General features: G+C 60.9%; 2 protein-coding genes across 2 annotated transcripts; both read left to right on the top strand.

Moving 5' to 3' along the window:
• Positions 1-7258: 7258 nt before the first annotated feature.
• On the top strand, positions 7259-12815 carry MADCAM1 (mucosal vascular addressin cell adhesion molecule 1). The gene is made up of 5 exons (XM_047100761.1): positions 7259-7319; positions 7508-7780; positions 9660-9983; positions 11671-12045; positions 12706-12815. The coding sequence occupies exons 1-5, from the start codon at positions 7259-7261 to the stop codon at positions 12813-12815; spliced, it is 1143 nt and encodes a 380-aa protein (XP_046956717.1).
• Positions 12816-14208: 1393 nt separating this feature from the next.
• On the top strand, positions 14209-21189 carry TPGS1 (tubulin polyglutamylase complex subunit 1). Its single transcript, XM_047100838.1, has 2 exons — positions 14209-14573; positions 20368-21189. The coding sequence occupies exons 1-2, from the start codon at positions 14236-14238 to the stop codon at positions 20903-20905; spliced, it is 876 nt and encodes a 291-aa protein (XP_046956794.1). The 5' UTR covers positions 14209-14235; the 3' UTR covers positions 20906-21189.
• Positions 21190-27314: the final 6125 nt, after the last annotated feature.

Genomic DNA, 27314 nt, shown 5'->3' with positions numbered 1-27314 from the left:
ATGCCGCGCGTATCTATCGAGCGCCTGCTGCCTCCCGGGTTCCGCACGCAGATCCCGGGTTCAGGACCTCTCGCTGCCTCCCCGACACTGGCCCCGCGGACGCGCGACCGAGACGTCGGGCCGGTGCCCACCCCAGAGGGCTGGGGGCGGGGGGCGAGCACCGCAGTTCCTCGCGCGACCTCGCAAGCAGCCAGGTGCCCACAGCACGCGCCCCTGCCCCCGCGGGTCCGCGGTTCGGAGCCCTGCAGGCGCTGTGCGCGGTGCTTTGTGGGAAACACCGACCGGGGTCCGCGGCATGCCGGGAGTTGTAGTTCGGCCCCGCGGGGCGAGCGCAGGGCCCGCCGGGACTTGTGGGCGGGACCGGGGCCGGAAGGCAGGATGCGAACGTGCTGCGGGGCCGGGGCGCCGCTGCCGACGACAAGATGCGCGATGTCCCGCTGGCTAAGAAGATCGTCACCGAGGACGGCGGCGCCGAAAGTGCCCGAGCCCCTGCCCGCCCCTGACCCTCGGCGCCGGCCCGATCCGGAACCCTACGCCAACCCTAACCATACTGGGCACCCATAGCCCGTATGGACGGGCCGGGACTCCAGTCTTAGCCTTGGACGCTGAACCCCCTCCCTTCTCAGAAGCCCCAAAGCCAGCTCGGTCCACCCAGGCCCCTGTCGCAGACACCCGGGCACAGTCCTGCAACCTCAGTTCCCACCTTCCTCGCAGAACCACCTCCATGCTCTGAACTTGGCCCCGCCTCATCACTCAGAACTGCTAGACTCCCGTCCGTGCCATCCGTGGCCTAACTCATGTCGCAGGTGCAGACGCCTGAAAGAAGCTTCCTGGGCAAGAGACCTTCTCTGAAGGGCTCTGGTGTGAGCGCCGACCGTGACCCCCGGCCTCAGCCTAACCCTAACCCCGGCCTCAATCCCTACCCCTCCACCATCGTCACGCATCCAGCATTTCCCAACCTCTGAAGTTCCCAGCACTGCTGGCATTGGGGCTCGATTGTTCTCTGGGCCCCGTGGGGGGGGTTGAGCAGTAGCAGCCCCCATCGCCATGCCAGGAGCACCCCCCACCCCACCCCCGACAACCACCTGCCTCTGCTACATATCACCCAGGATCACCAGGGTAAGAACCACTGTCCTAGTGTGATAAAACACCAGGGGTTCCCAGGTCTTAGCCTGCAGGTAGGTGGAGGAGAGGGGAGCTACCCACCTAACCAAAGGACATTTCCATTCTGTGCCCAAGACAGGCCACAAACCCAGCCTGAGGACAGAGCCCCCTGCCCACTAGAACACACAGCTCACTTAAATGCTCCAGCAACCATGTTGAAAAAAACACAGTGAAAAAGGGACATAAATAGCATCTGGCTGGCTCAGTCAGGGGAGCATGCGACTCTTCTTGTTCTAGGGTTGTGAGCTTGAGCCCCACGTTGGTGGAAAGATTACTTAAAAAAAAATCTTAGGGCGCCTGGGCAACTTAGTTGGTTAAGCCTCCAACTCTGATTTCAGATCAGGTCATGATCTCTTGAGGCCAAGTGTGGCGGGCTCCGCTGGGCATAGATCCTGCTTAAGAGTCTCTCTCTCCCTCTGCCTCTGCCCCTCCCCAGCTCATGCTCTATAAATCAATAAATCAATACATAACTTTCTAAAAAGTAGCATAGGGGCACCTGGGTGGCTCAGTTGGTTAAGCATCCGACTTCCTTAAGCTCAGGTCATGATCTCACAGTTCATGACTTTGAGCCCCGCATCAGGCTCTCTGCTGTCAGCATGGAGCCTGCCTCTGATGCTCTGTCCCTCTCTTTCTGCCCCTCCTCTGCTCACTCTCTCTCTTTCAAAAATGAATAAGCCTTTTTTTATTTAAGTTTATTTCTCTTGAGAAAGAGGGACAGCACACTCGAGCAGGGGAAAGGCAGAGAGAGGGCAAGAGAGAATCCCAAGCAGCCTCCTCGATGTCAGTGCAGGGCTCCAGCCCACGAACCAGGAGATCATGACCCGAGCCGAAAGCAAGAGTCAGACACTTAACTGACCGAGCCGCCCGGTGCCCCCAAAATAAATACCTTTTTTTTTAAACTTTAAGGGGCACCTGGGTGGTTCAGTCAGTTAAGTGTCAGCTTTCGGGTCAGGTTATCATCTCACGGTTCATGAGTTCGAGCCTCGAATCAGGCCCTCTGCTGTCAGCGTGGAGCCTGCTTCGGATCCTCTGTCTCCCTCTCTCTCTGCACCTTCTCCACTCGCATTCTCCCTCTCTCTCTCTCTCTCTCTCAAAAATAAACATTTTGATAAATAAAAAATTAAAAGGTAGCAAAAATAAAATGAGTTTTATAGAATGTAAGATAAAATGTATTTTATATATAGTATATTCAAAGTACAGTTGTTTCAATATGTAATCAATATTTTAAAAAATTTTTAACATTTATTTTTTTTTAATTTTTTTTCAACGTTTTTATTTATTTTTGGGACAGAGAGAGACAGAGCATGAACGGGCGAGGGGCAGAGAGAGAGGGAGACACAGAATCGGAAACAGGCTCCATTAACATTTATTTTTGAGGCAGAGAGAGACAGAGCATGAACAGGGGAGGGTCAGAGAGAGAGGGAGACACAGAATCCGAAACAGGCTCCAGGCTCTGAGCCGTCCGCACAGAGCCCGATGCGGGGCTCGAACCCACGGACCGTGAGATCATGATCTGAGCTGAAGTCAGACGCTTAACCAACTGAGCCAGCCAGGCGTCCCTCGACATATAATAAATATTAGGATGTGTGACATTCTTCATACTAAATCCTCAAAGTTTACTCTGTATTTTCCACTTACGTGCATTTTACATTTAATTTTCATTGGATGTTTTTCATCTATAAGATTTAACAAAATTGCAGGTGAAAAAGCAGATTCACAAAGCCAAGTTGTTCCAAACATACTTAAAAGTTTTCTAGTAATTGAGTCAAGTATCTGCTTGTAAGCTGAAACTTTAATTCAGAATTATATTTCAGGTGGTCAGTAGGGACAAGTCACTGGCGGTGCTGCCCTGGCCTCCGTTCACGGTGTGGCCCAAAGCTGTCACTTTGCCAGCCCCGCCCTCCGGTGGTTGCTGGGCCAGGCTGATGTAGCACGTGGCTGGAATCACCCAGCCACGGACCCGGTGACCCACGGGCAAATCCTTCTGAACGATGTGAATTTACCACCACATCTGCGTGGATGGATATGGGCACGGATGGGGATGGGGAAAGGATGGCCCACCGCCTCACAGAAAAGCCAAAGAGTCACCAGCACCGCATCTTTCTGGGGCACAGCAGTGACTGCCTCGTCAGGTACAGCTGGTCCCCAGTCCGTGACTGCTGTAGTCGGCACGGTCAGCCCGAGGGGAGAATGGTGAGGGCACTCAGTCGGGGCAGGACAAATGAGCGGGTGTCCACATGACGGACATGTGCACAGGTAGATGCACAGACGGTGGGCAGATCGATGGACAGACGGTCAAGGAGTGGAGAGATAGATGGATGGACAGTGGTGGATGACACACGGACAGATGGGCAGATCTCTGGTTAGACTGACAGGACTGGCCCCAGAACTCCACCCTGGTCTGCCCGTACCTCCTAGGGTCACTTTGGGCCTGTTGTGCCCCCTGCCCTGGGGGGCATCTGGGAGGGGCGCTGGCTCACCTGCAGTTCTGGCCCCAGGCGTCGTGCAGAACATGACTGCCGGCATCGGTGGCCTGTGCAAGAGGCTGGGCCCCCCCCCCCCCAACTACAGCTTTGTCTCCCATCTGTCCCGCGTGGAGCTGAGCAAAATGGCGGCCCGGGGCCCCAGACGAAGTCAGGACCAGCATGGCAAACCCTTTGGACAAACCCTTGGCCCTCCTGCGTCCCACATGTCTACCTGCCTGCCTCCAGGGACACCCACATTGACCTCTGATGCTCGCTGTCTTCACTGGCGCATCACCCTGGGCCACCCTTCCCCTTCAGCACCTCCTCTGTTCTCCTCGAGCTCCTGGTCACCCTTTTGACCTCCCCCCGCCCCCAGCACAATCACCTGCCCTGCAGCCCAGTGCCCACAACAAGCTTGGTGGTGGGTCCCCAAGGTGTCCCACAGCCCTTCGGGTGGGGCCCCCATCAGCAAGAAGCCGCTGCTAGAGGACAGCATAGCCTGACTTAGCAACAGGGCCTGAGGTCAGGGGTTACAGTTCTGGGAGCCCTGGCCCCACCAACTCCTGCTCAGGTCCCCCAGCCTCGGGGTGATGGAGCCAGCACCCCAAAATCAGCTCTCACCAAGATGTGCCTTCCGGCTCCTCAGGGCACCCCCAACCTTGCCTATTCAACTCCCTCAGCGCTACCCCAGCCTGAGGTCCCCCTGGTGGGGGGACCCGCCACAGTCCCCAGGGACACCGGGCCCAGCTGCGGGGCCTTTGCAGACTACCCCAACCCCACCCCCGCACTGGGTGCCTCCGTTCAGTCTGAATCAGATATCACGGCCCAAAGCCTCTGCCCCCTTGATGCTCATGACAACTTAAATCTCAGGTCCTCAGACAGGCCCCAAGGGGTCAGGGAGGGTGTAGACCCCCGGGTCTAACAGCCCTGCCTGTGACAGCTGCCTGGCCACCACCAGTTTGGGACTGAGCTTCACAGAAAGAGACTCATGCAGTGTTGTCCTTCATGAGCATTCAGTGTTCATTATTTACTTGGGGCTCTGGCCCCCAACCTTGGTGCCCTGGGGATCATCCCTCCTGCCATGCTCCCTTGGTTAGCTCAGCCAGGCAACTTCAGGGCAATTTTGCCCGCCCTCCAGAGCCTTCTGTGTGGGTCAGGGAGACACAGAATCGGAAACAGGCTCCAGGCTCCGAGCCGTCAGCCCAGAGCCCGACGCGGGGCTCGAACTCACGGAGCGCGAGATCGTGACCCGGCTGAAGTCGGACGCCCAACCGACTGCGCCACCCAGGCGCCCCTCTGTGTGGGTCTTTATTGAAGAATCATTCACAGTCTCCATAGCCTTCTCCACCATCGCTGAGACCCACAGAAGCAGAGAGTGACCACAGGAGGGGGGGCGCGTCCTAGGTCTGGGGTCCTCCGGCACCAGAGCTAGATGAAGGACCCCAGAAGACCCTGCCCTCATGGCTCCAGCCCACATCAAAGAAAGAGCTGTGAGCCCCCAACTGACCAGTAGCACCAATGAGTGGAGCTGGCCCAGCCCCGGTGGGAAGGGTGTCCCTGAAGAGAATGGGCATCTCTGGGGGGCTGGGCAAGTGGTCTCCCCTGGACACCCTCTGAGGAAGCCAGCACCCCTCCCCCCCCCAGAGAACTACTGCTGTCATAGGAAGGTAGAGTCCAGGATGACAAGTCTTGGGTGGGGGGAGGCTGGGACCCTCCATGGGAAGGAGGTTTCCTGCCAAGGCCACTGAGGACTTCATCCTGGGCGGGGACAATGCCGGGAAGGAGGGGGGGATCTGCAGGAAGCTCAGGTTGGGGGGGCGGGGGATGTAGGGGAGGACCTCAGTCCCCACCCAGGCGGCTCCATGGGCTCAGTCTCCTAACAATGCGACCAGATATCCCAGATGCAGGCGCGAAATGCCGTTCAGTCCCCTCCAGTGCTGGTCCTGGGCTCCCAGAGTTCCCCCCCCTCCCCAGGGTCCACCTCGACCCTCTCTCCAGGCCCTGTCCCGTCCCTCTTCCCCCCTCTTCCTCCCCTCTCTCCTCTCCTCCCACCCCAGGTTCCAGCTCCTCCTCACCTCTGCCCAGAACCCTCTTAATCTGATCAGCCCACACCAGCGGTGATTAGAGCTGTGAGTGTCCTTGAGCGTGAGGGTCTGTCATCCACACAGGTAGAGCGTTTGGGGCTGGGAATGAGCACCATGGAGCACTGGTGATGGGTGGGGAGGCACAGCCCAGAGAGCTGGGTCACACCCTACAAGAGGCCTCAGCAGGGGCGGAAGCAGGAAGCAGGGTCAGGGGCTGGGAAGAGGCCCATTCACCGGGCCCACTGCCCCCTGCCCGGGTTAAGAGCCCAGCTTCCCGAGAAGGGCCCGCGCCTCCGGCCTGGGGAGGGCCGCACCTTGGAGTCCACCTTCCTGTGCCGCTTTCCCGGCACAAGGCTCGAGGGGGATGGGACCAAGGAAGACAGGACTCAGCCCACACAGACGCCTCAGTTTCCCCCCTGTGCTACCAGCCCCCGCTCTTGTGCCTCGGTTGCTGCCTCTGGCAATTGAGACACCGAGAGGACACAGGCGCAGGGCTAGTGGCCCAGGACACCTCATTGCCGGGGAAACTGAAGCCGCTTGGGAAAGACTCTGAGGAGGCAACTTTGGGCAGAGATGGCACAGGGTGAGGGCACAGCCACGCCAAGGCCCTGAGGCTGCCCGACCCTGCAAGGCTCCCGGCAAGTGAGGATTCTTCCCTTTATGCCACAGGCAGCCTTGCGGTGTGAGTCGCCGTGCGCAGAGAGGTGTCGCTCTGGGTGCTGGTGATGCGTGGCCACACAGGACAAAGAAGCGAGGCCGGGCTGAGAGGCAAGAGGAAACCGTGGACGGATTTCTCAGGACTCACTGATGACAGCTGTGAGTGGGGAGCCTGGCCAGAGTCCCTTCCCAGGCCACCCGTGGATCTCAGTACCTGTGTGGAACACAGCAGGGAGGTCCCAGACTCCAAGGGCCAGAGCTGTCTTACCTGAGGGCGGACAAGTCAGAGGCGGCGGCGGTACCTGTCTCAGCTCCATCACCCCCAGGAGACCCTCCCGTCTCAGAGAACATAACCCCTAGGAGACCCCCACCACCCCAAAATCCTCACCCTGAAGGACCCCTCTTTCAGGAGGCCCCACCCCAGAAACCGCCCCCCCCCCAGGAGCCCACCCCAGAGACTCTGGCGCCAGGAGGCCACCTCCCACCCACCCATCTCTGCACTTCCCGGAGGTAAGGAGGCTACGCTCCACCCCCGCCCCCGCTCAGCCTCCCCCGGCCGGGTTCTGATTTCCATTCGGTTGGCCTCAACTGCCACCCCTCTCTGGCCTCCAGCCTCCAATCTTCCGGTCTCTCAAACTGGAGTGCGCTCATACCTTCCCGCTCCCGCTCCGTCTGTTCTGACTTCGGCCGCGAGGTCCCCCCGCCCCCCATCTCTGGCCCCGGGCCTCTGCCTCGCAGCGCCGCGTCGCCTCCAGGGTCGGGGGTCAGGACGGGAAACCCCCTCGGGAAACCCCCAGGGACTCGCTGGAGGAGGGGGCGGCGGGAAGCAGCCGGGTCACCACTATTTAAGCCAGTCCTGTTGGGCGGGGGGGAGAGAGCCGGACCGGCATGGACCAGAGCCTCTGCCTCCTGCTCCCCTTCTTCCTGGGGCTCCTCCATCGAGGCCTCGGTCAGCACGGGAAGGGGCCCCGTTAGGGGAGCGAGTTTGGGGCCCGGGGCGGGGGGGGGGGGTTGCTGGCACAGGGAGGACTCGAGCAGGGCGGCGGGGAGGCCGCTGAGGACCCTAAGGCGGGGACAAGGGGGTCCGCCGCTGGGGTGGGGGTGGGGGACAGGGCTGAGAGCGCCGTCTGCCCGCAGGTGGGCCCCTGGAGGTGGAGCCCCCAGACCCGGTGGTGGCGGTGTCCTTGGGCGGGTCGCGGCAGCTCACCTGCCGGCTGGCCTGCGCCGGCCACCGGGCGCCCTCGGTGCAGTGGCGCGGCCTGGACACCAGCCTGGGCGCCGTGCGGTCGGACGCAGGCCGCAGCGTCCTCACCGTGCACAACGCCTCCCTGTCGGCGGCGGGCCCGCGCGTGTGCGTGGGCTCCTGCGGGGACCTGACCTTCCAGCGGACCGTGCGGCTCCTGGTGTTCGGTGAGCTCCCAACCCCCCCTGCCGCCCTCGCACTTTCCGCGGCCCAGCAGCCCTGCCCTGCCTCGGTCCGATACCGCGTTTTCCTGGGCGCCCTCCCAGATTGCCCAGCCCGCCCCCCACCCCGATCAAAGACGGCCCCAGCTCAGCCTGCGTCACTCAGCAACCCGTTCCCCGCCCTCCTCACCCCCGCCCAGTGCCCCTCCTGACTCCTGCCCCTTCTGCTCTGCTCTGTTCACCCCCCACCACTGACTCCCGCCCCTTCTGCTCTGCTCTCCTCACCCCCCACCCCGCCCCTCCTGACTCCCGCCCCTTCTGCTCTGCTCTCCTCACCCCCCACCCCGCCCCTCCTGACTCCCGCCCCTTCTGCTCTGCTCTCCTCACCCCCCACCCCACCCCTCCTGACTCCCGCCCCTTCTGCTCTGCTCTCCTCACCCCCCACCCCGCCCCTCCTGACTCTTGCCCCTTCTGCTCTGCTCTCCTCACCCCCCACCCCGCCCCTCCTGACTCCCGCCCCTTCTGCTCTGCTCTCCTCACCCCCCCACCCCGCCCCTCCTGACTCCGGCCCCTTCTGCTCTGCTCTCCTCACCCCCCCACCCCGCCCCTCCTGCTCTGCTCTCCTCACCCCCCCACCCCGCCCCTCCTGACTCCCACCCCTCCTGCTCTGCTCTCCTCACCCCCCACCCCGCCCCTCCTGACTCCCGCCCCTTCTGCTCTGCTCTCCTCACCCCCCCACCCCGCCCCTCCTGACTCCCACCCCTTCTGCTCTGCTCTCCTCACCCCCCCACCCCTCCTGACTCCCGCCCCTTCTGCTCTGCTCTCCTCACCCCCCACCCCACCCCTCCTGACTCCCACCCCTTCTGCTCTGCTCTCCTCACCCCCCACCCCACCCCACCCCTCCTGACTCCTGCCCCTTCTGCTCTGCTCTGTTCTCCCCCCCACCACTGACTCCCGCCCCTTCTGCTCTGCTCTCCTCACCCCCCACCCCGCCCCTCCTGCTCTGCTCTCCTCACCCCCCACCCCGCCCCTCCTGACTCCCGCCCCTTCTGCTCTGCTCTCCTCACCCCCCACCCCGCCCCTCCTGACTCCCGCCCCTTCTGCTCTGCTCTCCTCACCCCCCACCCCGCCCCTCCTGACTCTTGCCCCTTCTGCTCTGCTCTCCTCACCCCCCACCCCGCCCCTCCTGACTCCCGACCCTTCTGCTCTGCTCTGTTCTCCCCCCCCACCACTGACTCCCGCCCCTTCTGCTCTGCTCTCCTCACCCCCCCACCCCGCCCCTCCTGACTCCCGACCCTTCTGCTCTGCTCTGTTCTCCCCCCCCACCACTGACTCCCGCCCCTTCTGCTCTGCTCTCCTCACCCCCCCACCCCGCCCCTCCTGACTCCCGCCCCTTCTGCTCTGCTCTCCTCACCCCCCACCCCGCCCCTCCTGACTCCCGCCCCTTCTGCTCTGCTCTCCTCACCCCCCCACCCCGCCCCTCCTGACTCCCGCCCCTTCTGCTCTGCTCTCCTCACCCCCCACCCCGCCCCTCCTGACTCCCGCCCCTTCTGCTCTGCTCTCCTCACCCCCCACCCCGCCCCTCCTGACTCCCACCCCTTCTGCTCTGCTCTCCTCACCCCCCCACCCCGCCCCTCCTGACTCCCGCCCCTTCTGCTCTGCTCTCCTCACCACCCCACCCTGCCCCTCCTGACTCCCGCCCCTTCTGCTCTGCTCTCCTCTTCAGCATCTTGCACTCTGGACACACGAGCTGTGCCTTCCCCTCACCCTATGCACCAGCAGCCCCCACTCACCCCTTGGCCCTGCCCTCAAGTCTCCTCCTCAGGGCCCGGTGCTGACCTACCGGCTAAGCCCACCTGGCCCCAACCCTCTGTCCATTCTGCAGCGTTCCCAGCCCAGCTGACTGTCTCCCCAGTAGCCCTGGTGGCCAAGCAGGACCGAGAGGTAGCCTGCACAGCCCACAATGTCACGCCCGTCAGTCCCGAGGCCCTCTCCTTGTCCCTGCTCCTGGGGGACCGAGAACTGGAGGGGGTGCAGGCCCTGGGCCGGGATGTGGAGGAGGAGCCCCAGCAAGGTGAGGACCTGCTGTTCCGAGTGACAGAGCGCTGGCTGTTGCCCCCCCTGGGGACCCCCACCCCACCCACCCTCTACTGCCAGGCAACCATGAAGCTGCCTGGCTTGGAGCTGAGCCACCACCAGCCCATCCCAGGTGAGTCTTCGGGGTTCTGGACAGCCTGCACTCGGTGTCCCCAGGAAGTAGGTGAAGTCACCCAGCTCCTATGTGCCTTGATGAGTGCTGCCCAGGGGCTCTTCTGGAATCCTGGCTCCACCCCTCACCTGCTGTGTCCCGGTGTGGACCGGTCACAATTCCCACAGCAGGTGGGGCTATCAAATGCCACCAGAGTGACGTTCCCTACTCATCTATTCAGTCATTCAACAGATTTATTGAGCACCTACCCTGTGTCGGACCCCCTGAGATCCTGTCCTACTTTGCCCACAGTCCTCCAGGGCTCCTACCTCCCTCAGGGTAAAAAAAAAAAAAAAAAAAAAAAAAAAAAAACCAATGCTCCTTCATCCACAGGGCCTTGAATGACCTGCTGTCACCTCCCCCCTCTTCCTCCATCACCCTGCTCCAGCCACATGAGCCTCCCAGCTGCTCCTCCAACAGGCCAGATGCAGTCCTGCCTCAGGACCTTTACACATGCTCCAGCCTCCACTGGGAATGCTCTTCCCCCAGCTGTGTCCATTGCTCCATCACTCACTTTCCTCGGGTTGCCTTCCCAGTGAGGCTTTTCCTGACCTGTCTGAAGGGTCAAAGCACCGTTACTGTCCCTTACACATGTATGTGTACACACACGAGCCATGTGACTTCTCTTATTGTGTATTCTTTGACACTTTTTATCAATATCTGGCATCCCGGATTTTCTCTTCATTTTTTTCCCATTGTCTGTCTCCCCTACTGTTGGCTTCGCTCAGATAGGAATATGTTTTATTCACGGCTACGTCCCCAGTGGCTAAAACAGTGCCCAACACATAGTAAGTATTCAACAGATACATTCCGAATGAGCGGATGGGTAGACGGAAGGACAGATGAAACCACGGTGCCTGGCACGTGGTAGGTACGCAGTAAATACTTGCTGAGTGAATGAACAAATGAAAACATTTAACTTGGGGCTAAGAACACAGCAGGTGCTCAGTTCGTATCAGACATTATTAATTTAACAACGTGTCTAATGTGGGAGGGGCCCTGCCCACATCATGAAGCCCCTGGCAGGCTCTCATTAAAAAAGCACAAATCCCTTCTCCAGCAGGGCACCCTGAAACTCATGTTACTGCACTTGGGGTCATCGGGGTGGGGGTAGATCAAGGGAGCTCCCCGGGGGGAGGGATCGATTGGAAGGGGCGGGGTGCAGGGAAGGGGTGGTGGGAGAGCACACAGAGAGGCCACTGGATCTGAAAGGTGCTTTCTGGTAAGATGTACAAACCCCTCCTGGGGCTCAGCCTCCCATCTCCAGCACAAGGGATGAGCAGAGAGCCCCGGCACCCTTCACTTTGTCAGGGAGCACCTCCCCTCTGTCCACCTACTAGCCCTGTAATTTATAAAAGCCAGTACTCACCAAGCCCACACCCTGATTGCTCTCCATGGCACCCCTAGGATGGGTGGCTCTCACCCCCTTTACCACTGAGGAAATTGAGGTGCAGAGGTTCAGATGCTTACTCAGAGTGGGGAGAGGACCGAGACAGGCCCTGGCCCCACTCCTACCCACTGGGATACCCTTCGATTTGCCCAAGTGGCGCAGGATGGGGCCACAGGGTCGAACCCTGTGGTCTAAATGGAGAGGCAGGCAGGAGAAGGGGCCTGGGGCAGGAGGAAAAACAACCCCCCTGTTTTCCAGTCCTGCACAGGCTGACCTCCCAGGAGCCCCCTGTAACGACCTCCCCCAAGGCCACCCCAGAGCTGAGCTCCACCCAGAGCCCCAGGAGTCCTGGGCCCCCCCCTGGGAACAGCTCCACCAGGCCCTGTCGCCCTGAGATCCACCAGTCACCAGCACCAGGGGGTCTGGAGCTACTGTGTGAGGCAGCCTGTGGCCCCGGTATGTCAGCGAGCTGGACCCAGGCCCCCGGGGGTCTTGAAGCCTACGAGAGGCAGGAGGCTGGGGCCCTGGCTCGGCTGAGCGTGCTGTGGGCCAGGTGCAACCCTGAAGGCTGGTTTCAGTGCCGCCTGGACCCAGGGGGACAGATGGCCAGCCTCTACCTGGTCCCTGAAATCTGTGAGTTCTGGGGGCTAGGGAGGGGGCTGGGGGAGCCTCAGAGGGAGGAAAGCCTTGCATCAAGACCTTAGACAAGGAATGGTCCCGCCCGGCTTCGATTGCCCAAACTGTCCAGTGGGCTTCCCAAATGTAAGATCACACTTACCTGGCAGGGCGAGGACTGTAAATCTAAGGGACTGTGTAGATTTCACAGCACTTTGTAAACTCTAAACTTTATAGCCTACAACAGCCTATAGAATAGAATACAGCCACTTAGGTCATTTCAAATTTTCTAGTAGCCACATTCAGAACTATAAATGAGACATCTTACATTCTTTTCTCCTTTTTTCAAACTAAGTCCTCAAGACGTGGTGTGGATTTTACGCTGACCTCACTTCCCATTCAGACATGCCGTATTTCAAACACAGGCGTGGGGGGCGGTCACCTCACTGGACAGCCCGTTTCTAACTACAAGGTCCTATGCGCCTTTCAAAAGATTCACTCCAAAACCTTTGGATAGTCTAGCAGCTTTTGGACAGTTCAAAAGACATTCTAAACCGTGAAGTCCTTTGCAAAGTGTCAGGGAACCCAGTAAACGTGGAGGCCCCTAGCAGATTCTACTAAGCTTCTCCCCCAAACCCGCCAAGAGGTGTTCAGAGCCCCCGACACTTCCTTCTCTAGGTCCCCCAACAACATCCGCAGCCCTGTGGCCGGGCACCTTGGTGCTGGGGCTGCTCTTCCTGGCGTTCCTCACCCATCGCCTGTGGAGACGCTGCAGGCCTGCTGGCTGACCACCAAACCCCAGCAGACCCTCTGGGCCCCTGCCCCACGCAGACTGGATTGAGGAGGACTGGCCTGAAATGGCCTTCCTTGCCTTCCACTCAGTTGCAAACAGAGGACATCTGCAGGGTTCTGGATCTACACGGTTGAGAGCCGACCATGACCTGCTAACTTGATGGCCAGCATCTGAGTTTCCCCTCAGTGGGACCCCTGGGGCCCCACCTCCCAATGGGCCAGAGCTAGGGAATAAAGGGCGTGTGGTCTGACCTCAGTGGTGTCTGTGGTGTTTCGGGGATGCCAGAATCTCCTACCCAGCCCCAGCGACCCTCTGCACTGGGGGGCTCCCCTGAGAGGTGGGGATGGACAGGCACCCCGCCCCCACTTGGCCAGGGCTGGGGGAAAGGGCGCAACAGGGAGCGTGGCGTGGATTCTGCCCGGGTGGGAGAACACAACTGTTTGTGGCTTCTCCTGGATGTGGGACACTGAAACTTGAGAATAACTGGGATTCCTCAAAACAAGTGGGGACAGGCATTGGGGGGGGGGGGGACGGGCGGGGGGGATGGGGGGGAGTGTGAGCAAAGACTTAGAAGTGGCTCGTTAAAGGAAATTTTATCTCTCTTGGGGTGGCTTGGGGGCTAAGTCAGTCGGGTGGGGTTGGGGAGAGCTGGAAATCAGATGAGCAGGTGAAAGGCTGTAGATGCTGAGGATTCCGCCTGCGGGCACTGGGGAGCTACCGGAGAGTTCAGAGCTTCAGAGGCTGTGGTGTGAGAGAGCCCTCTGGTGGTGAGGCAAGGTAACAGCATGGGACGGGGAAATGGGGGCCTTGGTTGGTCCACTCATTCAGGGAGCTGTGGGAGCTCAGAGCAGATCCCCCAATTCATCCTGGTGGGTGGTTGGCGGGGGAGAGGAGACCTCGCCCCACCGGGTGAGCCTGAAACTCAGACGGAGATTGGACTAGGCTGAAGGCCAGGCTGAGCACAGACTCAGCGGAAAATCAGAGAACAGGGCAGGGGCGGCGCTCCGTCCTGGAGTTGGAACAATCGCCCGCACGCTCCGCCCGGCATCGCTGATAACCAAGGAAACCGGTTGCTAGGGGAACCATGCTAATGAAGGACTCGCCCACTACCAAGATGGCAAACAATCCGGCTTCAGGCCAGAAACCATGTCCTTTCCTAGAGAGCCATTTTGGAGTCTGGTAAAATTCAGGTTCCGGACCGAAGCCTGGAAAGCTGTCCAACCCACGTGAAGAGGAACCCGGAGGGAAAGTGCCAATTAAAACCCAAGGGGGCGGGAAGTGGACTGCTCCAGTTATTTGCCAGAGTCTTCCAGCGGGATCCGGGCGGGCTCTGCCCTTAACCAAGATGGCCGTCCCGAGGCGCCAGCGCACTGTGGAATACGGCGGCGCTTCCGGTCCCGCTGCCCTCAGCGAAGATGGCGGCAGTGGAGAAGCGGCGGCCGGCCGTGGCTCCGGCGGCCAGTTTCCCCGACAGCGGCCGGCCGGCGGTGTCCCGGGCAGCGGCAGCGACCGAGAGTGAGGAGGACTTCCTGCGGCAGGTCGGCGTGACGGAGATGCTGCGCGCGGCTCTGCTGAAGGTGCTGGAGGCGCGGCCCGAGGAGCCGATCGCCTTCCTGGCGCACTACTTCGAGAACATGGGCCTGCGCTCGCCTGCAAACGGCGGCGCCGGGGAGCCCCCGGGCCAGCTCCTGTTGCAGCAGCAGCGCCTGGGCCGCGCGCTGTGGCACCTTCGCCTGGCTCACCACTCCCAGAGGTGCGGGGCGGGGCCGGGGCGGCGCCGCTGCGGACCTGCAGCCCCAGCTCGCTGCCCGCGGGCGTGCTGGGCACTGCGGTGCGCAAGCCTCCCGGCGGGGGGGTGGGAGTGGGGGGGCTGGCGCCTGTAGTTCTGGCCGTCTTCGTGTGTTGTGATGCCTTTCTGCAGGTGCTGAGTTCCCCCTTGAAGCCCACGCCACTTTTAAAAATCACAAAGTTCAGAGAGGACTTCACCCAAAGTCACGGAGCGAGACCTCCGAGCCAGGTCCTAACAAGCTAGGTTTTTTCCTAGATGTGTTGTTACTAGCGTCGTTGCATCCCCATCCGTTAGGCCAGAAAATGGATATTTACAGGGCGGGGCGGTGGAGTCACCCAAGACCCCCACCCTAGGAGGTAGCTCCCATGGGGCAGGAGTGGTGTCCAGAAAGAGGCCTGCTTTAGGCACAGGGAGAGGTGCTGCAGGCACGAAGCCGGCGGGTGCACTGGCCTGGAGGCTGTAGAGCTGCAGTGTGGGACCCACAGGCTGCTTAGCCTTCTGGTGGCTGAGGCCTGGTGGGGTGGAGGGCGTGGCAACCGTACCGGAGCACGGCCCCGCCCCCAACCGCTCTGAGCCCAAGGAAGGTGGTTGAGGACCATGGATTGAATGAATGGTCCACATCAGGGGGGTTGAGGAGAAGCTTTCTGACGTTCACCGTCCACCAGACCAGGTCATGACTGGGTGTGGATGGCTAGGTCTTGGTTGAGACCCCTGGAGAGAGGCCCCTAGAAGCAGAGCCTGAGGCAAGCGTCTGTGGGTAGGTAATTTTATAAGGGAGTGCTTCCAGAAGAACCAAGCAAGGGAGTGTTCCAGCCTGATCACCAGGGGGTCCCCGCACGTTTCAGGCACGTGCCCGCCTTTGGGCGGCCTCCCAAGAGAGTCATGGGTACAGGCCATAGGACAGCACAGAGAAGCTGGGGAGAGGTCTCAGGTGTGGGAAGGGGTGTGGAGGGTGGGCATCTGAGAAGAGCATGCATGTGTCTGAAGGTCTGCAGGGGCTGGGGTGGGAAGGGAGTCCCAGGTAGCCCCTGGGGCCATCCACTGAGATGGGAGGTCATTGGTTTGGGGAAAGCGTGCAGTGTTGCTCCAGGACTCCAAGTCAGGCTCTGGGAGAACCTTGCAGCTGGAGAGTAGACAGGTAGGTCTGCAACTGGGACAGGAGGTCGTCAGCTGGGAGGGGTGTGAAGGCTTCAGGAGAACCAAGAAGAGCTCAGGACCCAACCCTGAGGAGCCCCAGCCTCAGAGAGCCCGCAAAAAAGCATGATCAGGCCAACCAGACATGAAGGCGGGAACCAGCAGAATGGCATCCTGGGGCATCTTGCAGGGAGGAAAAGGGCCACCATGTACAGTGGTGCAGGTCAAGCACTGCACGAAGCACTCACCTACAGGCAGCCACAAATGAGGATATTTATATAAATGGCTTTTTGCAGAGGTTTTTCCTAATTCACACGGAGGCACTTTGTGGACTGGGGGCAGTCCTGTGTCCGTCCGGTGGCCCGTAGTCGAGGGCGCAAAGCGTCTGTTGGATTTAAGGCCAGGAGGGCCCTATTCCTTTCCCGTGGCTGCTGTGGCAAATTACCACAAACTTGGTGGCTTAAGACAACAGGTATCTGGGGCACCTGGCTGGCTCAGTAGGTAGAGCTCACGACTCTTGATCTCAGAGTTGTAAGTTCGAGCCCCACGTTGGGTGTAAGAGATTACTTAAAAATAAAATCTTAAAAAAAGAGAAATACAGAAACTTATTCTCTCACAGTTCTGGAGGCTGAGAGTCTGAGATCAAGGTGTCAGTGTCCCGGGGCCGTGCTCCCTCTGGAGGCTCCAGGGGAGAGGGTCCTTCCTGCCTCCCCAGCTCGGGGGTCTCCAGGCGGCTCTCCTCCCTCCAAGGTAAGCCTCCCTCCTTCTGTGTCTCTCTGTCCTCTTGTTTCTCATCTGAGGACATTTGATGTAGGGCCACCTCATCTCATCTCCACATCCTGAACTAGTTCCCTCGGCAAAGACTGTATTTCCAAATAAGGCCAGGCACAGGTTCTGGATAGACGTGCAGTTTGGGGGGGACTCTGTTTACTGCAGTGCGGGGGCATGGGAGCCGTTGGCTGGAGGCAGTTTGGAACGGCAGGGCCACCGAGGGGGCAGTGAACGAGGGCATGTCTGCGCTGGCATCGGGGCTCACCTGGGCCCCCCAGAGATGAAGCCAGTGGCTAACTCAGAAGACAGTGCAGTCAGGAGCCCTGAACCTTGCCTGACGGGCCAAAGGCAGAAGCCAGGCCAGGCAAGTCCCCGGGCGGAAACCAGGGGCGCCCGCTGAAGCCGGGCAGCTTCGCCCTGATGCGGAGGGGCTGACTGGGCCAGGTTGGGGCTGCCATCGGCATGAAAGGTTTGGGAAGAAGTCATCCAGACTCCCCTTGTCCTACGTCTTGCAAAATCAGAAGCGCTGGCCCGCCGGGATTGGTGACGGTGGCAGTGGTGTGCAGTCGGCCACCCCCCTGCCAGCCCCAAGTCCCCAAGAGCACAAAGCGAGCTTTATGAGACCTGCTGAGGGCTGTGTGGCCACTGAGGGGCAGAGCCGGAGCCCGAGCTGGGTGTTGTGGCCCCCGGGGCCTCTGAGCCACCGTACCGCCACAGAAAGAGCGCCACCTCGCGCCCCCATGACCCGGGAAAACGCTCAGAAGGCACCACCAACCCCGGTTCCTTAGCTCACTCTCAGTGGGGCCATCCCAGGCCCTGCCGGGGGCCGAGTAGCACCTCTGGCCTCCACCCACCCGGTGGTAACAACCAGAAGTGTCCCCAGATCTCACCCCCATTGAGAACCTCTGGTCTAAAGCGAAACGTTTCCACGTCTCATTCTGGAGATACACGCACGTACACGTATCTTTAAAACAAACGCTCGCGCTCTTTAGCGTGACGTGGCCAGAGCCAGGTGGCCCCGCATGCGGTGTGGGTGAGGGGCTGACTTGAGGCCAGTGCCCTGGAGGCCGGGTGTCTCCTTCCTCAGCACCCTGCCTGGGCCTGTGATCACCTCTTTGCGTGTCTCCCTGCCCCGCGAGGCGGACGGCACCCGGACAGCCCACTGGACCGCGGCCCTGGACGCGGCTCAGAGCGCAGGAGGCCCTCCCACGTGTGGGGCGCTGTTTTAAGTCCTTGGCATGAATTCCATCCCTCTATCCTGCAACACAGGCATTAGGACCCTCATGGTCCAGACCCGCAGGGTGGGGGGCTCAGGAGCTCGGTGAACAGGGGACCCAACCGGCTCCTGGGGTTTCTCGCGCCAGGCTGTCTCCATCTCTAGGGAGGAGCGAATTCGCTCAAGAGAATCGGTGGCTGGAAAAGATGAGTCTTGGGCCACGTCAGTGTCGGTCGAGACAAGCCGTGTCACGCGGCAGTAACAAACAGCCCTGACACGAAGGACTGCTTCTCACACCACGAGGCCGTGGCCGCGAGGGGCTGTGCTCACGGACTCTTGCTCGGTTTCCCCAAGTACGGCAGCGGGGAGCGGACCGTGGGGACACCAGTCACTCCCAAAGCTGGCTCGAGAGAGGACTGCGCGTGACTCCGCTCACCTGTCGGTGGTGGAGGCACGTCCTGTGGCTCCTCTCACTTGAGGGGCGTGGCAGGCCTTCAGAGCGCCCGCATGTCAGATGGGGTGGCTGCCACGTGGGGAGGGCGCACGGTGGCTCTGGAGACGCCACGGGCCTGGGCGCCAGGGTGCCGGCGTGTGAGCCTTCGGGGGACCCTGACGGCAGCCTCGTGAGAGACCCTGAGCCACTGCCGAGTCCCCGACCCGCAGAAACAGGCCACGAACGCTTGCTGCCATTTCAGGCCGCTGGGCTCAGGGCAGTTTGTTACGCGGCGACACGTAGCTGCTGGGGGCGCCAGTGACGGCCGAGTCTGTTCACAGCGGACCTCCCCCACGTTCTTTCCTCCTCCCGGTGGAAGGAGTTAATGTTTCGGGCTCCTGCAGGGGCCCCTGTGTGGCTCGGTCGGGTAAGTGGCCAACTCTTGATTTCGGCTCATTTCAGCTCAGGTCGTGATCTCACGTTTCGTGAGTTGGAGCCCCACGTCGGGTTCTGTGCTCACATCGCGGAGCCTGCTTCCAATTCTGTGTCCCTCTTTCTGCGCCTCCCCTACTTTCGTGCTTCCTCTCTCTCTCTCTCTCTCTCTCTCTCTCTCTCAAAAATAAGCAAATGTTTAAAAACAAAACCCAAGTCCCGCACAGGGCTGGTTTGAGGCATCGGCTCACGTGGGTGGCAGTCGTGGTAAAGGAGTGAGCACTAACGCCACCCCAGCGCTCCCCGGGGCAGTCTCACCGACCGCTGGCTCCAGCAATGGCGAGGGGCCAATGAGTGAGAAGAGAAAGGGGTTTGTAGCCCGACCGACGGAGAAGCGAGTCCCAGCTGGCAGAGAGACCCCCCAGGCTACACTTCTGCAGCCTCTGGGCCTCGGTTTCCTCCTCTGTCGTGGGGCTCCGATCCACAGAGCTCGCTGGGTCAGCACATCCGCCCACAAGCCCCACACCGGGCAGCAGCGATGACCGCAGTGGCGGTCACGTATTGACCAGCATGTACTGAGCACCGGCCGTGCGCCAGCCCAGCCTCCACTAAGCACCCGCTGCTTACGGGCCAGCATTTGCTGGGGTCCATTGCTCGCTGGCCCGTAGAAAGGTGAGACGACGTGCCCAGGTCACGCGGGAGGTGAGTGGAGCCTCCGCGTACCTTCCCTCACCTGGAGCGGAGCGGAGCAGACAGAGGAGGAGTGTAAGCCTCACAGTCGCCCGGCCCCCTCCTCTCTGGGATCCTTGGCCTGACCGTGAGCCTGCACCGAGCCTCAATACCTATTGGTCACGGTGGAAATGCTAACGGGCCACCAGCCACGGTAGCGCTGGGCCACCGGCCAGGCCCTAGGCTGCCAGTCCAGTGAGGGAGTGAGACACGGGGCGAACCAGCCACCCAGGCTCACCCCGCAACCCGCACGTAGCCGCCGTGCTCCCCAATCAGCTCGTGAAGCCCCCTGCACGGCCAGGCCGTGCAGTGGAACCTGAGCCATGCCCACCTTGCGCCGACAGCTCACAGCAGGGTCAGCCCCCTCCTGTGCCGGCGCTTTTGTGCCCCAGTCGCTGCTGTAGCCATTCAGCTCTGCCTTCGCAGCGACCGCAAGCAACGTGTCAATGGATGCACGAGGCCTTGTGCCAATAAAGCTTTATTTACAAAATAGACGGGGGGGGGAGGGGCTGGGGCAGACTTGACCCACTGGTGTAGTTTGCCTACTTTTGGCCCATGGGACTGTGACAGAATGAAATAAGCTAATCCGTATTAAACGCTGGGCTGAGCTTTTGGCCAAGAGTGACCACCCCGTAAGCGTAAATGTGATTGTCGGGCGGTCCCTGTGGGGCAGTGCCCGTTGGTTGACTTAGCAGACATTTCTAGAGCACCTGCCATACGCCAAGCCGTGCTCTAGGCACTAGGGTTCCTGGGCCGACATTCCGAAAGGACATCTTACACTAAGTCGGATGGTGGTAACTGCCATGGAGAAAAATAGAGGAGGCAGGGGAGGTCCCCACAGGAAAGGTGACATCTCAGTAAAAACTCAGGAGCTGGAGGGCCTGTGGGGGAAGGGCACTCCCGGCAAAGCACATAGTCCGTGCAAAGGCCCCGGGGCTCCCCCAGGCCTGGTTTGTTGGAGGAAGATAGATGGGGACGGGGGGGGGGTCCCAGGGCTGTGCTGGACTCTGCTCAGCTGGCCCAACACGCCTATCCTCCCGCAGGACGGCCTTCAACAACAACGTCGGCGTGGCCTACGAGTGCCTGAGTGCCAGTGGGCGCAAGAAGAAGCCGGGGCTGGACGGGCGCACCTACAGCGAGCTGCTCAAGCGCATCTGCCGGGACGGGGAAGCCCCCGAGGAGGTCGTCGCACCGCTGCTGCACAAGATCCAGTGCCGGGACCACGAGGCCGTGCCGCTGGACGTCTTCCGCGCCGGGATGCTCACCTGCTTCGTGCTACTGGAGTTCGTGGCGCGGGCCGGCGCCCTCTACCAGCTGCTGGAGGACCCCACGCTGGCTGTGGCCGACCGCCGCGTGGGCCAGGCCGTGCTGGACACCCTGGAGGGGGCCCTGCAGGCCAGCGACGGGGCTGCTGTGCCTGCCTGCTTCCTGGAGGCTGGCTCGCGCCTGGGCCCCGACAGCCTGGCGCTGGCCATGGACCGCGCCCTGGTGGCTCGGCGGCCCAGCTCCCCCATGACCCGGGAGGAGTTCCTGGAGAAGGCCGCCGCCCTCTTCATCGCCAAGGTCAAGCCGGTGGGCTGAGGGCCCACACGCCTTCCCTGCCTCCTCCCCCTGGGCGGCTGGAGGCACCACAAGGTGGTAGCCCCCTGCTCCCTGGCGGAGTGCGGGTCTCAGGCCGGAACTGGAGTGTCCCTGCATGCAGCGGGGAGCGCGGGGAGCCCTCCCCCCGCCCGCCTTCCAGGCTGGAATCGTGCCCCAGCCCCTTCGGAGGGGAGGCCGAGGGCCCCAGGGAGCGGGCACCCCGTCCCCCCACCCCCACAAAGGCCCCTCTCCTCGGCAGTAATAAAGTCTGTGCTCGAGGCCGACCCGGTGTGTGTGCCCCCCTCCCTCCCCTCCGTGTCCGCTGAAATGCTTCTCCGCTCCTGCCTCCGCTGCTCAGCGAGGCGCCCTGGACTCACAACCCTGAGACCCGGGAGGCCCTGCTGTCCACAAGTGCCCCACCCGGCCAGTTCCTGGCCACGGGTTCCCCAGCTGTCGAAGGAAGAGTCCGGCTGGGCAGGTAATCGTGACGGTGATGATGGAAACGGCGGACACGTGTGAGCCCTGCAAGGTCTTATGTGCCTCCAAGGAAGGCACATCACTACCCCGATTTTGGCAGATGGGGAAGTCGAGGCCCAGAGAGGAGTGAAGGGTCACCCTACCGGCAAGGGGCGTACTCCAGAACCCACACCCTCCACCACCTCTGCCACCTGCCGTCGGTCCACCCAGAACCCACACACACCTGCGAAGTCCGTCCTGTCACTGTTCACCAAGCACCCGCTGGGCACCCCTCTCCCCTCCAAGGGGATTGTTGCTTGCAAGAGGAACCCCTCTGGGAGCAGGAGGAAGGAGTCCCATTCCCAGCCCAGGATGGTGGCCTCAGCCTCCAACTCTGGTAAATGGGACCCAGGACTCGGCCCCTTTTCTGATTGAAGGAGACCCCGTGGAAACAGAGCTTAAACCATTTTTCAGGCTACCGATGGCAAGGACCACCTTGTCTCCCCATCCCTCCCCCCTGCACAGGCCAGGTGATCAGCAAACTGGGAGTTGTGGCCACTGACTATGTGTTTTGCAAAACCGACCACAGCAACATTTCTGTTCCCACACGCTTCCAGAACGTCCCCACCCCTCCCTCGAAAGGCAGATCGAGAGGTGAAATCCGCATTCCCTTTCGCTGAATTCGGGTGGCTTTTGTAACACTACAGGATCTCCACGGCTAGGTCACAAAAGGTGGCAGGTCCCATGCCCCCCCGCCCTGGGCTCACCGGTTCACTCAGCAGCCCCGCGTGTGGGACAGCAGGCGACTGGCAGCACTGACTGCGCAGATTCACGAGCGAGACAGATCACCGTGTTTGCCATGAAGCTTTAGGGTCATTTATCATGCAGCAATGGGCAACTGGAAGGTTAAGGAAAAGCAAGCCGCTGAATAAGTGTTGGCTGGAACGCTTCTACTCTGTCCTGCGCCCACACACAGGGATTGCTCCAGAATCTGCAACCCAGCCGCCACGGGGCCGGGCAGCAGCAGGGACAAATCGTGGGTGAGGCCCCTGCCCACACTCGGCTCGTAGACAGGTGGGCCGTCTGCATTAGGCGCATACCTGTCCCGGAGCCCAGGCAGGTGGGGGCCTCGACGGTCAGCTCTGCGGTCACTCCTTCATGACCTCAGAAGCTGAGGTGGGCACTGTGTACTGGGTCACCCCGCCCTGCTGCCCCCTCCAGGCTGCCCCCGCCCTGCTGCCCCGGCTCACCGCTGCCCCTCTGCAGGGGAGCCACGCTGCCCAGGAAGCTCCACTCCTTCTGGGGCAGGCATTGCTAGTGAGCGATGGCCAGAGGGTATAAAAGCCAGCCCCGTTGCCTCAGGTGGAGCTAGTTTGGGGGCAGCTCATGTTCCAGAGCCCCCCAGAATAGAGGGAGGCCAAGTCCAGCCAGGACAATTGCCCTGCCCCACCCAGCCTCGCCCGCTGCCTCCCTGGGCCACCATCATGCGTGGTCTTGGGTCCGGAAGTCCCTTTCGTTACGACCCCGGCCTGACCTCTGCCAGCCGCCAGAGTCCAGGGAAGCTGACACAACGTTCGCACCTGGCCTCAACCTCATAGCAGTGTGGACCATGGGACACTACAAACCTCCCCCTTCTGGAAACACCCCCTTGCCCACTCTCTAAATGCTCCTGCCCCGCCCCGTAGCGGCCGCCTCCTCTTATCTCAGCTTTGGGGGTCGGGGGACGTGGCCCCCCAGCTCTGTCCAGGGCCTCTCCTCACACATCCTCCTCACTTAGAATCTCACCGGCCTGAGGCATCTATTGCCGCCCGGACGCCAGGGTTCTCGAAGTCATGGCTTGGACCCCTTGCCTTGCTCTGCTCCAGCCTTCGAGAACCAACCACATACCTAGGACTTCTGGAGACATCCCAAGGACACCCTAGGCCTGCTGTATCTGGGACTGAGCCTCTAGCTGACCTCCCAAACCTGGGGCTCCCCTGGAGTTTGTGGCCTCTGTGGAAGCCCCCTGTCCACCCGGGTCCGGGGGCGTGGCTGGATGCCTCCTCCCCCTCAGCTGGCCCTTTTCTGGAACAGCAGGTGACTCCTGGATGGCCAATGAGATGCAGCCCTGGGATTGTTTGTGACACAGTTGAGCTGGGAGGACCTGGCCTGAGTTCTGGAGCCATTACACCACCACAAGTCCTGTGAGCAAAGTCAGCACTCAAGAAAGCTGACCCAGGAGACTCCCCAGCTCCTTGTCTTGCCTCTGTCCCCTCACTCTGTCTCAGGCACACCAGTCTCTAGCTGGAGCAACTTGTCCCCACCTCAGGGCCTTTGTATGTGCTGGCCCGTCTCTGTAACACTGTTACTCCAGACCCACATGGCTCACTTCCCCCCTTCATTCTGGTCTCTGCTCAGATGCCACCTCCTGAGGGACACCTCCCCTGACCACTCTCCAAACCAACCCTCCAACCACTCCTGTTGCTGATGCCTCACCATACTGTATTTTTCTTCTTGGCAATTATTGCTACCCAAAATCGCTATTTATTTACCGATTTGTTTATGGCCTCTCTCCCTACCTCTCCAAAGGTGGGTGGCTTTGCTAGTCCTGTTCTCTGTAGCCCCAGGGCCTAGATCTGTGCATGGAAGTCATGAATCAATTTTCCAGCGGAAGAATCTGAAGCTTACAGAGCTGAGTGTATTCAATTCCCACGACTGTTGTTACAAATCACCGTGAATTCAGTGGCTTAAAGTTACACACACTGGTTCTCACAGTCCTGGGCTCACAGGTCCAGGTCCTAACTCCCAGGTGTAGGCAGGGCTGGCTCCTCCGGGGGCCCCAGGGGGCCCCATCTCCTCGGTTTTCCGGCTTCCAGAGGTGCCGTCCTTGGCCCATGGCCCCTCCTCATCCTCAGAGCCAGAAGCACGGGGTCTGCCCATCTGTCTGACTTGGTCCTTTACGAATGGGGTCGATTACACAGGCCCCAACCACAGTGATTACCCAAAATAATCTCCCATCTCAAGATTCTTCTTCTTTTTAATGTAAGCTTTATGCCCAACGGACTCCAACTCATGACCCTGAGATCGAGTTGCATGCTCCAGCCAGGTGCTCTCTTCCCATCTCAAGATTCTTTTTTTTTTTTTTTTCAACGATTATTTATTTTTGGGACAGAGAGAGACACAGCATGAATGGGGGAGGGGCAGAGAGAGAGGGAGACACAGAATCGGAAACAGGCTCCAGGCTCCGAGCCATCAGCCCAGAGCCCGACGCGGGGCTCGAACTCACGGACCGCGAGATCGTGACCTGGCTGAAGTCGGACGCTTAACCGACTGCGCCACCCAGGCGCCCCCCATCTCAAGATTCTTAATCTCATCTGCAAAGTCCCTTTTGTCCTGTGAGGTGGTATAGTCACAGGCTCTGGGATTAGGATGTGGACGGCTATGGGAGGTGAGGGGGGCATTATTCTCTCCCACAGTAAGTGACCGGCCCCATGGCACAACCAGGAAAAGGCAGGGTTGACCTCGAAGCCAGTTCTATTGCATCTATGCAGGGACGGGTCACCCAATCAGAGCGTTCCAAGCCCCTGGCTGCACTGGTTGGTTCAGGAACAGCATGTGGCTAACCATCTAATGAGATGCAGCTCTGGCCATGAAGCCTCTGTCTTAGGACTCCATTTCCCTCTACCCTTGAGGGGCCACATTCTCTCCTGTCCGTCCTTTTATTCCACTCCTGCAGGCCCTGCCTCCTGAGATCACGTCTTCCTTCTCAACCGGCACGATTGCAGCAAAATGCCATTGTATACCTCTCCGTAACATCTTCAACGCCCATGCTAAGAGTTTTCCAAATATTATCTCATGTAACTCATTTTACAGATAGAGAAACTGAGACCTGGCTTAGCATCCCAGGGCCATTTCCAAGGTCAGAGCAGAACTTAGGTTTGAATGCAGGGCGCTCCTGTGGCACGTGACGGGAGGCCCACATCAAACTGGCTTCATAAGAACGAAAGTAATTTATCAGTTTGCACCTCTGGAGCATTCAGAGGTCAGCATGGCTGCATCCAGGAGCACACACAGGGTCATCAGGATCCCCGAGTGCCACCTTTGTTCGTAGGGCTTGTGGTGATAAGACGGTCCCCTAACCTCAGGCCAGGTCCCCACTCAGTCACCCCAGCCCAGTGTTCTCAGAAAAAGTCCCAGAGCTGCATCTCATTAGATGGTTAGCCACATGCTGTTCCTGAACCAACCAGTGCAGCCAGGGGCTTGGAACGCTCTGATTGGGTGACCCGTCCCTGCAGCCAGGGTTTGGGGGGTCAGTCCAGTTTGAACCTTACAGACTAAGAATGAGAAGCCCCTAAGGGAAAATCAAGGTGCTGTGGACACCCCAGATGACCAGCACTCCAGGATATTTCAGAGCCCAAGGAGCAGGCTTTCCTGGGGGATGAGGCCCCATGTGGCACCTGCTGGAGCGGCCATAAACTTGGTACCTCCCTTTACCTCTCCAAGGCCACCCCGCCCACCCAACACTTTGTGGGGCTGTGGGGATTACATAGGGAGATCCTGGGAAGCCTCTCTGGAAGAATCACGATTAGCTCTCACGACCGTTTATAAGCTACCACACGCCAACGCCGACACTGCTGCTATAGGCAGAGAATGAGCGTCAGAGTGCACTTGGCACAGGGTACACAGTCCTTTTACAGCTGAGGGGTCCACTCCACGCGCCTCCAAGGAGGGCAGAGGTTCTGAGACTCGAAGCCCAGAGCCCCCTTTATGGATGAGACAGTCAAAGCCCCAGGCTTGGGTCAGCCATCTGAAGCTCAGCTCTGCCCGGGGTTCCTTCTCAGAGTACCCTGACTCTCTCCCCTGTGGAGATGTTGCTCACCTTGCCCCAGACAGGTTTACACCTGCCTGTCCTCAGCTGGGACACCTGGAGGAGGGCCGAGCCCAAGGTGTTGCAGCTATTGGCTGCCCCTGACACCTGCCAACAAGGCTACAGGCACATCCCAGGGCGGGACCACAGCAGGTGCCACTGGCCCAACGCCCACTCTCATGGGGAGCGGTCACCCTGAGGTTGTGCAGGATGTTGGCCTGGGCACCACGTCTGACTCTCATCCCCAAGTGTCCCAGCAAGGGTTGTGTGTCTAGGCCTCGGACCAGCCAGATCTGAGCTCAGCCACAGTCGGAAGGACAAGCTGGGGTGGAAGGTCAGTCTACGATTCGGGCACAAGCAGGGCTCAGCCGAGGGTGGGACTCAGGCGGGGGGTTCGGCCAGGATGGGTGCTGAATCAACACTGCCGAATGAAACCCAAAAGCGGAGGTGCACTGATCTCCCCAGCTTGCCTGGGGAGCAGTGTCTTGCCCATCTCTGGATTCCAGTTCGTCGGACCGAATTGAGCAGGGAGGTCACTCCTCACCTCTGCCTCGAGAAACTGAGGCACCGCCCAACGAGGACCGGGTCTGCGGACCCCAGACACTGCCTCACCCCACCCTCCCGCCTACCCACTGCCGGCCGAGCCGCCCTTTCCGCTCGCTCAGAACCGCGGGAGAAGGGAATCCGCCTCCGTCCTCCCTTCCCGGGCCAAAGGACCCCGCCCCGGCCCGCCCCCGGCCCCACCCCGTGCTGGGACGTCATAAAAAAGACCCCAAAAGCTCAGCGGCCCGTGCCGGGACGACGCAGCCCAACGCTGCCCGCCTCCCCGCGCACAGGCGTCCTGGGTGCTAGTCCGAGAGGGGGGCGGCGGCGGCGTCCCGGGGGTCGAAAGCTCCAAGGCGCCTGCGCGCTTGCCCGCCCCCCCTTCCCCGCGGTTGCGCCTGCGCGCTCGGCGGGCCGGGGGCGGGGACTCCACTTCCCGGCGTGCCCCGCGGGCGGGCGCGCAGGTGCGGTCCGGGCTCGGCCGTCGCGCGCAGGCGCAGTCGAGGGGGGGGGGGGCCGGCGGCGGTACGCAGGCGCAGCGTGGGGCGGGGCGCGCGGGTCAGG

Source organism: Lynx rufus, unplaced genomic scaffold (genome assembly GCF_022079265.1).
Source record: "Lynx rufus isolate CCGP_SWC_20201006 ecotype Redwood Valley unplaced genomic scaffold, mLynRuf1.p SCAF_53, whole genome shotgun sequence".
Taxonomy (NCBI): Eukaryota; Metazoa; Chordata; class Mammalia; order Carnivora; family Felidae; genus Lynx; species Lynx rufus.
This window is presented reverse-complemented; position numbering and strand designations above follow the sequence as displayed.

What these genes read in the sequence shown, in the direction of transcription:
- MADCAM1 (XM_047100761.1), top strand. Translation starts at nt 7,259, where the DNA reads ATGGACCAGAGCCTCTGCCTCCTGCTCCCCTTCTTCCTGGGGCTCCTC. An exon ending in GCTCCTCCATCGAGGCCTCG is followed by an intron (nt 7,320 to 7,507) that starts GTCAGCACGGGA and finishes GTCTGCCCGCAG; the next exon opens with GTGGGCCCCTGGAGGTGGAG. An exon ending in CTACCTGGTCCCTGAAATCT is followed by an intron (nt 12,046 to 12,705) that starts GTGAGTTCTGGG and finishes TTCCTTCTCTAG; the next exon opens with GTCCCCCAACAACATCCGCA.
- TPGS1 (XM_047100838.1), top strand. Translation starts at nt 14,236, where the DNA reads ATGGCGGCAGTGGAGAAGCGGCGGCCGGCCGTGGCTCCGGCGGCCAGT. An exon ending in CTGGCTCACCACTCCCAGAG is followed by an intron (nt 14,574 to 20,367) that starts GTGCGGGGCGGG and finishes ATCCTCCCGCAG; the next exon opens with GACGGCCTTCAACAACAACG.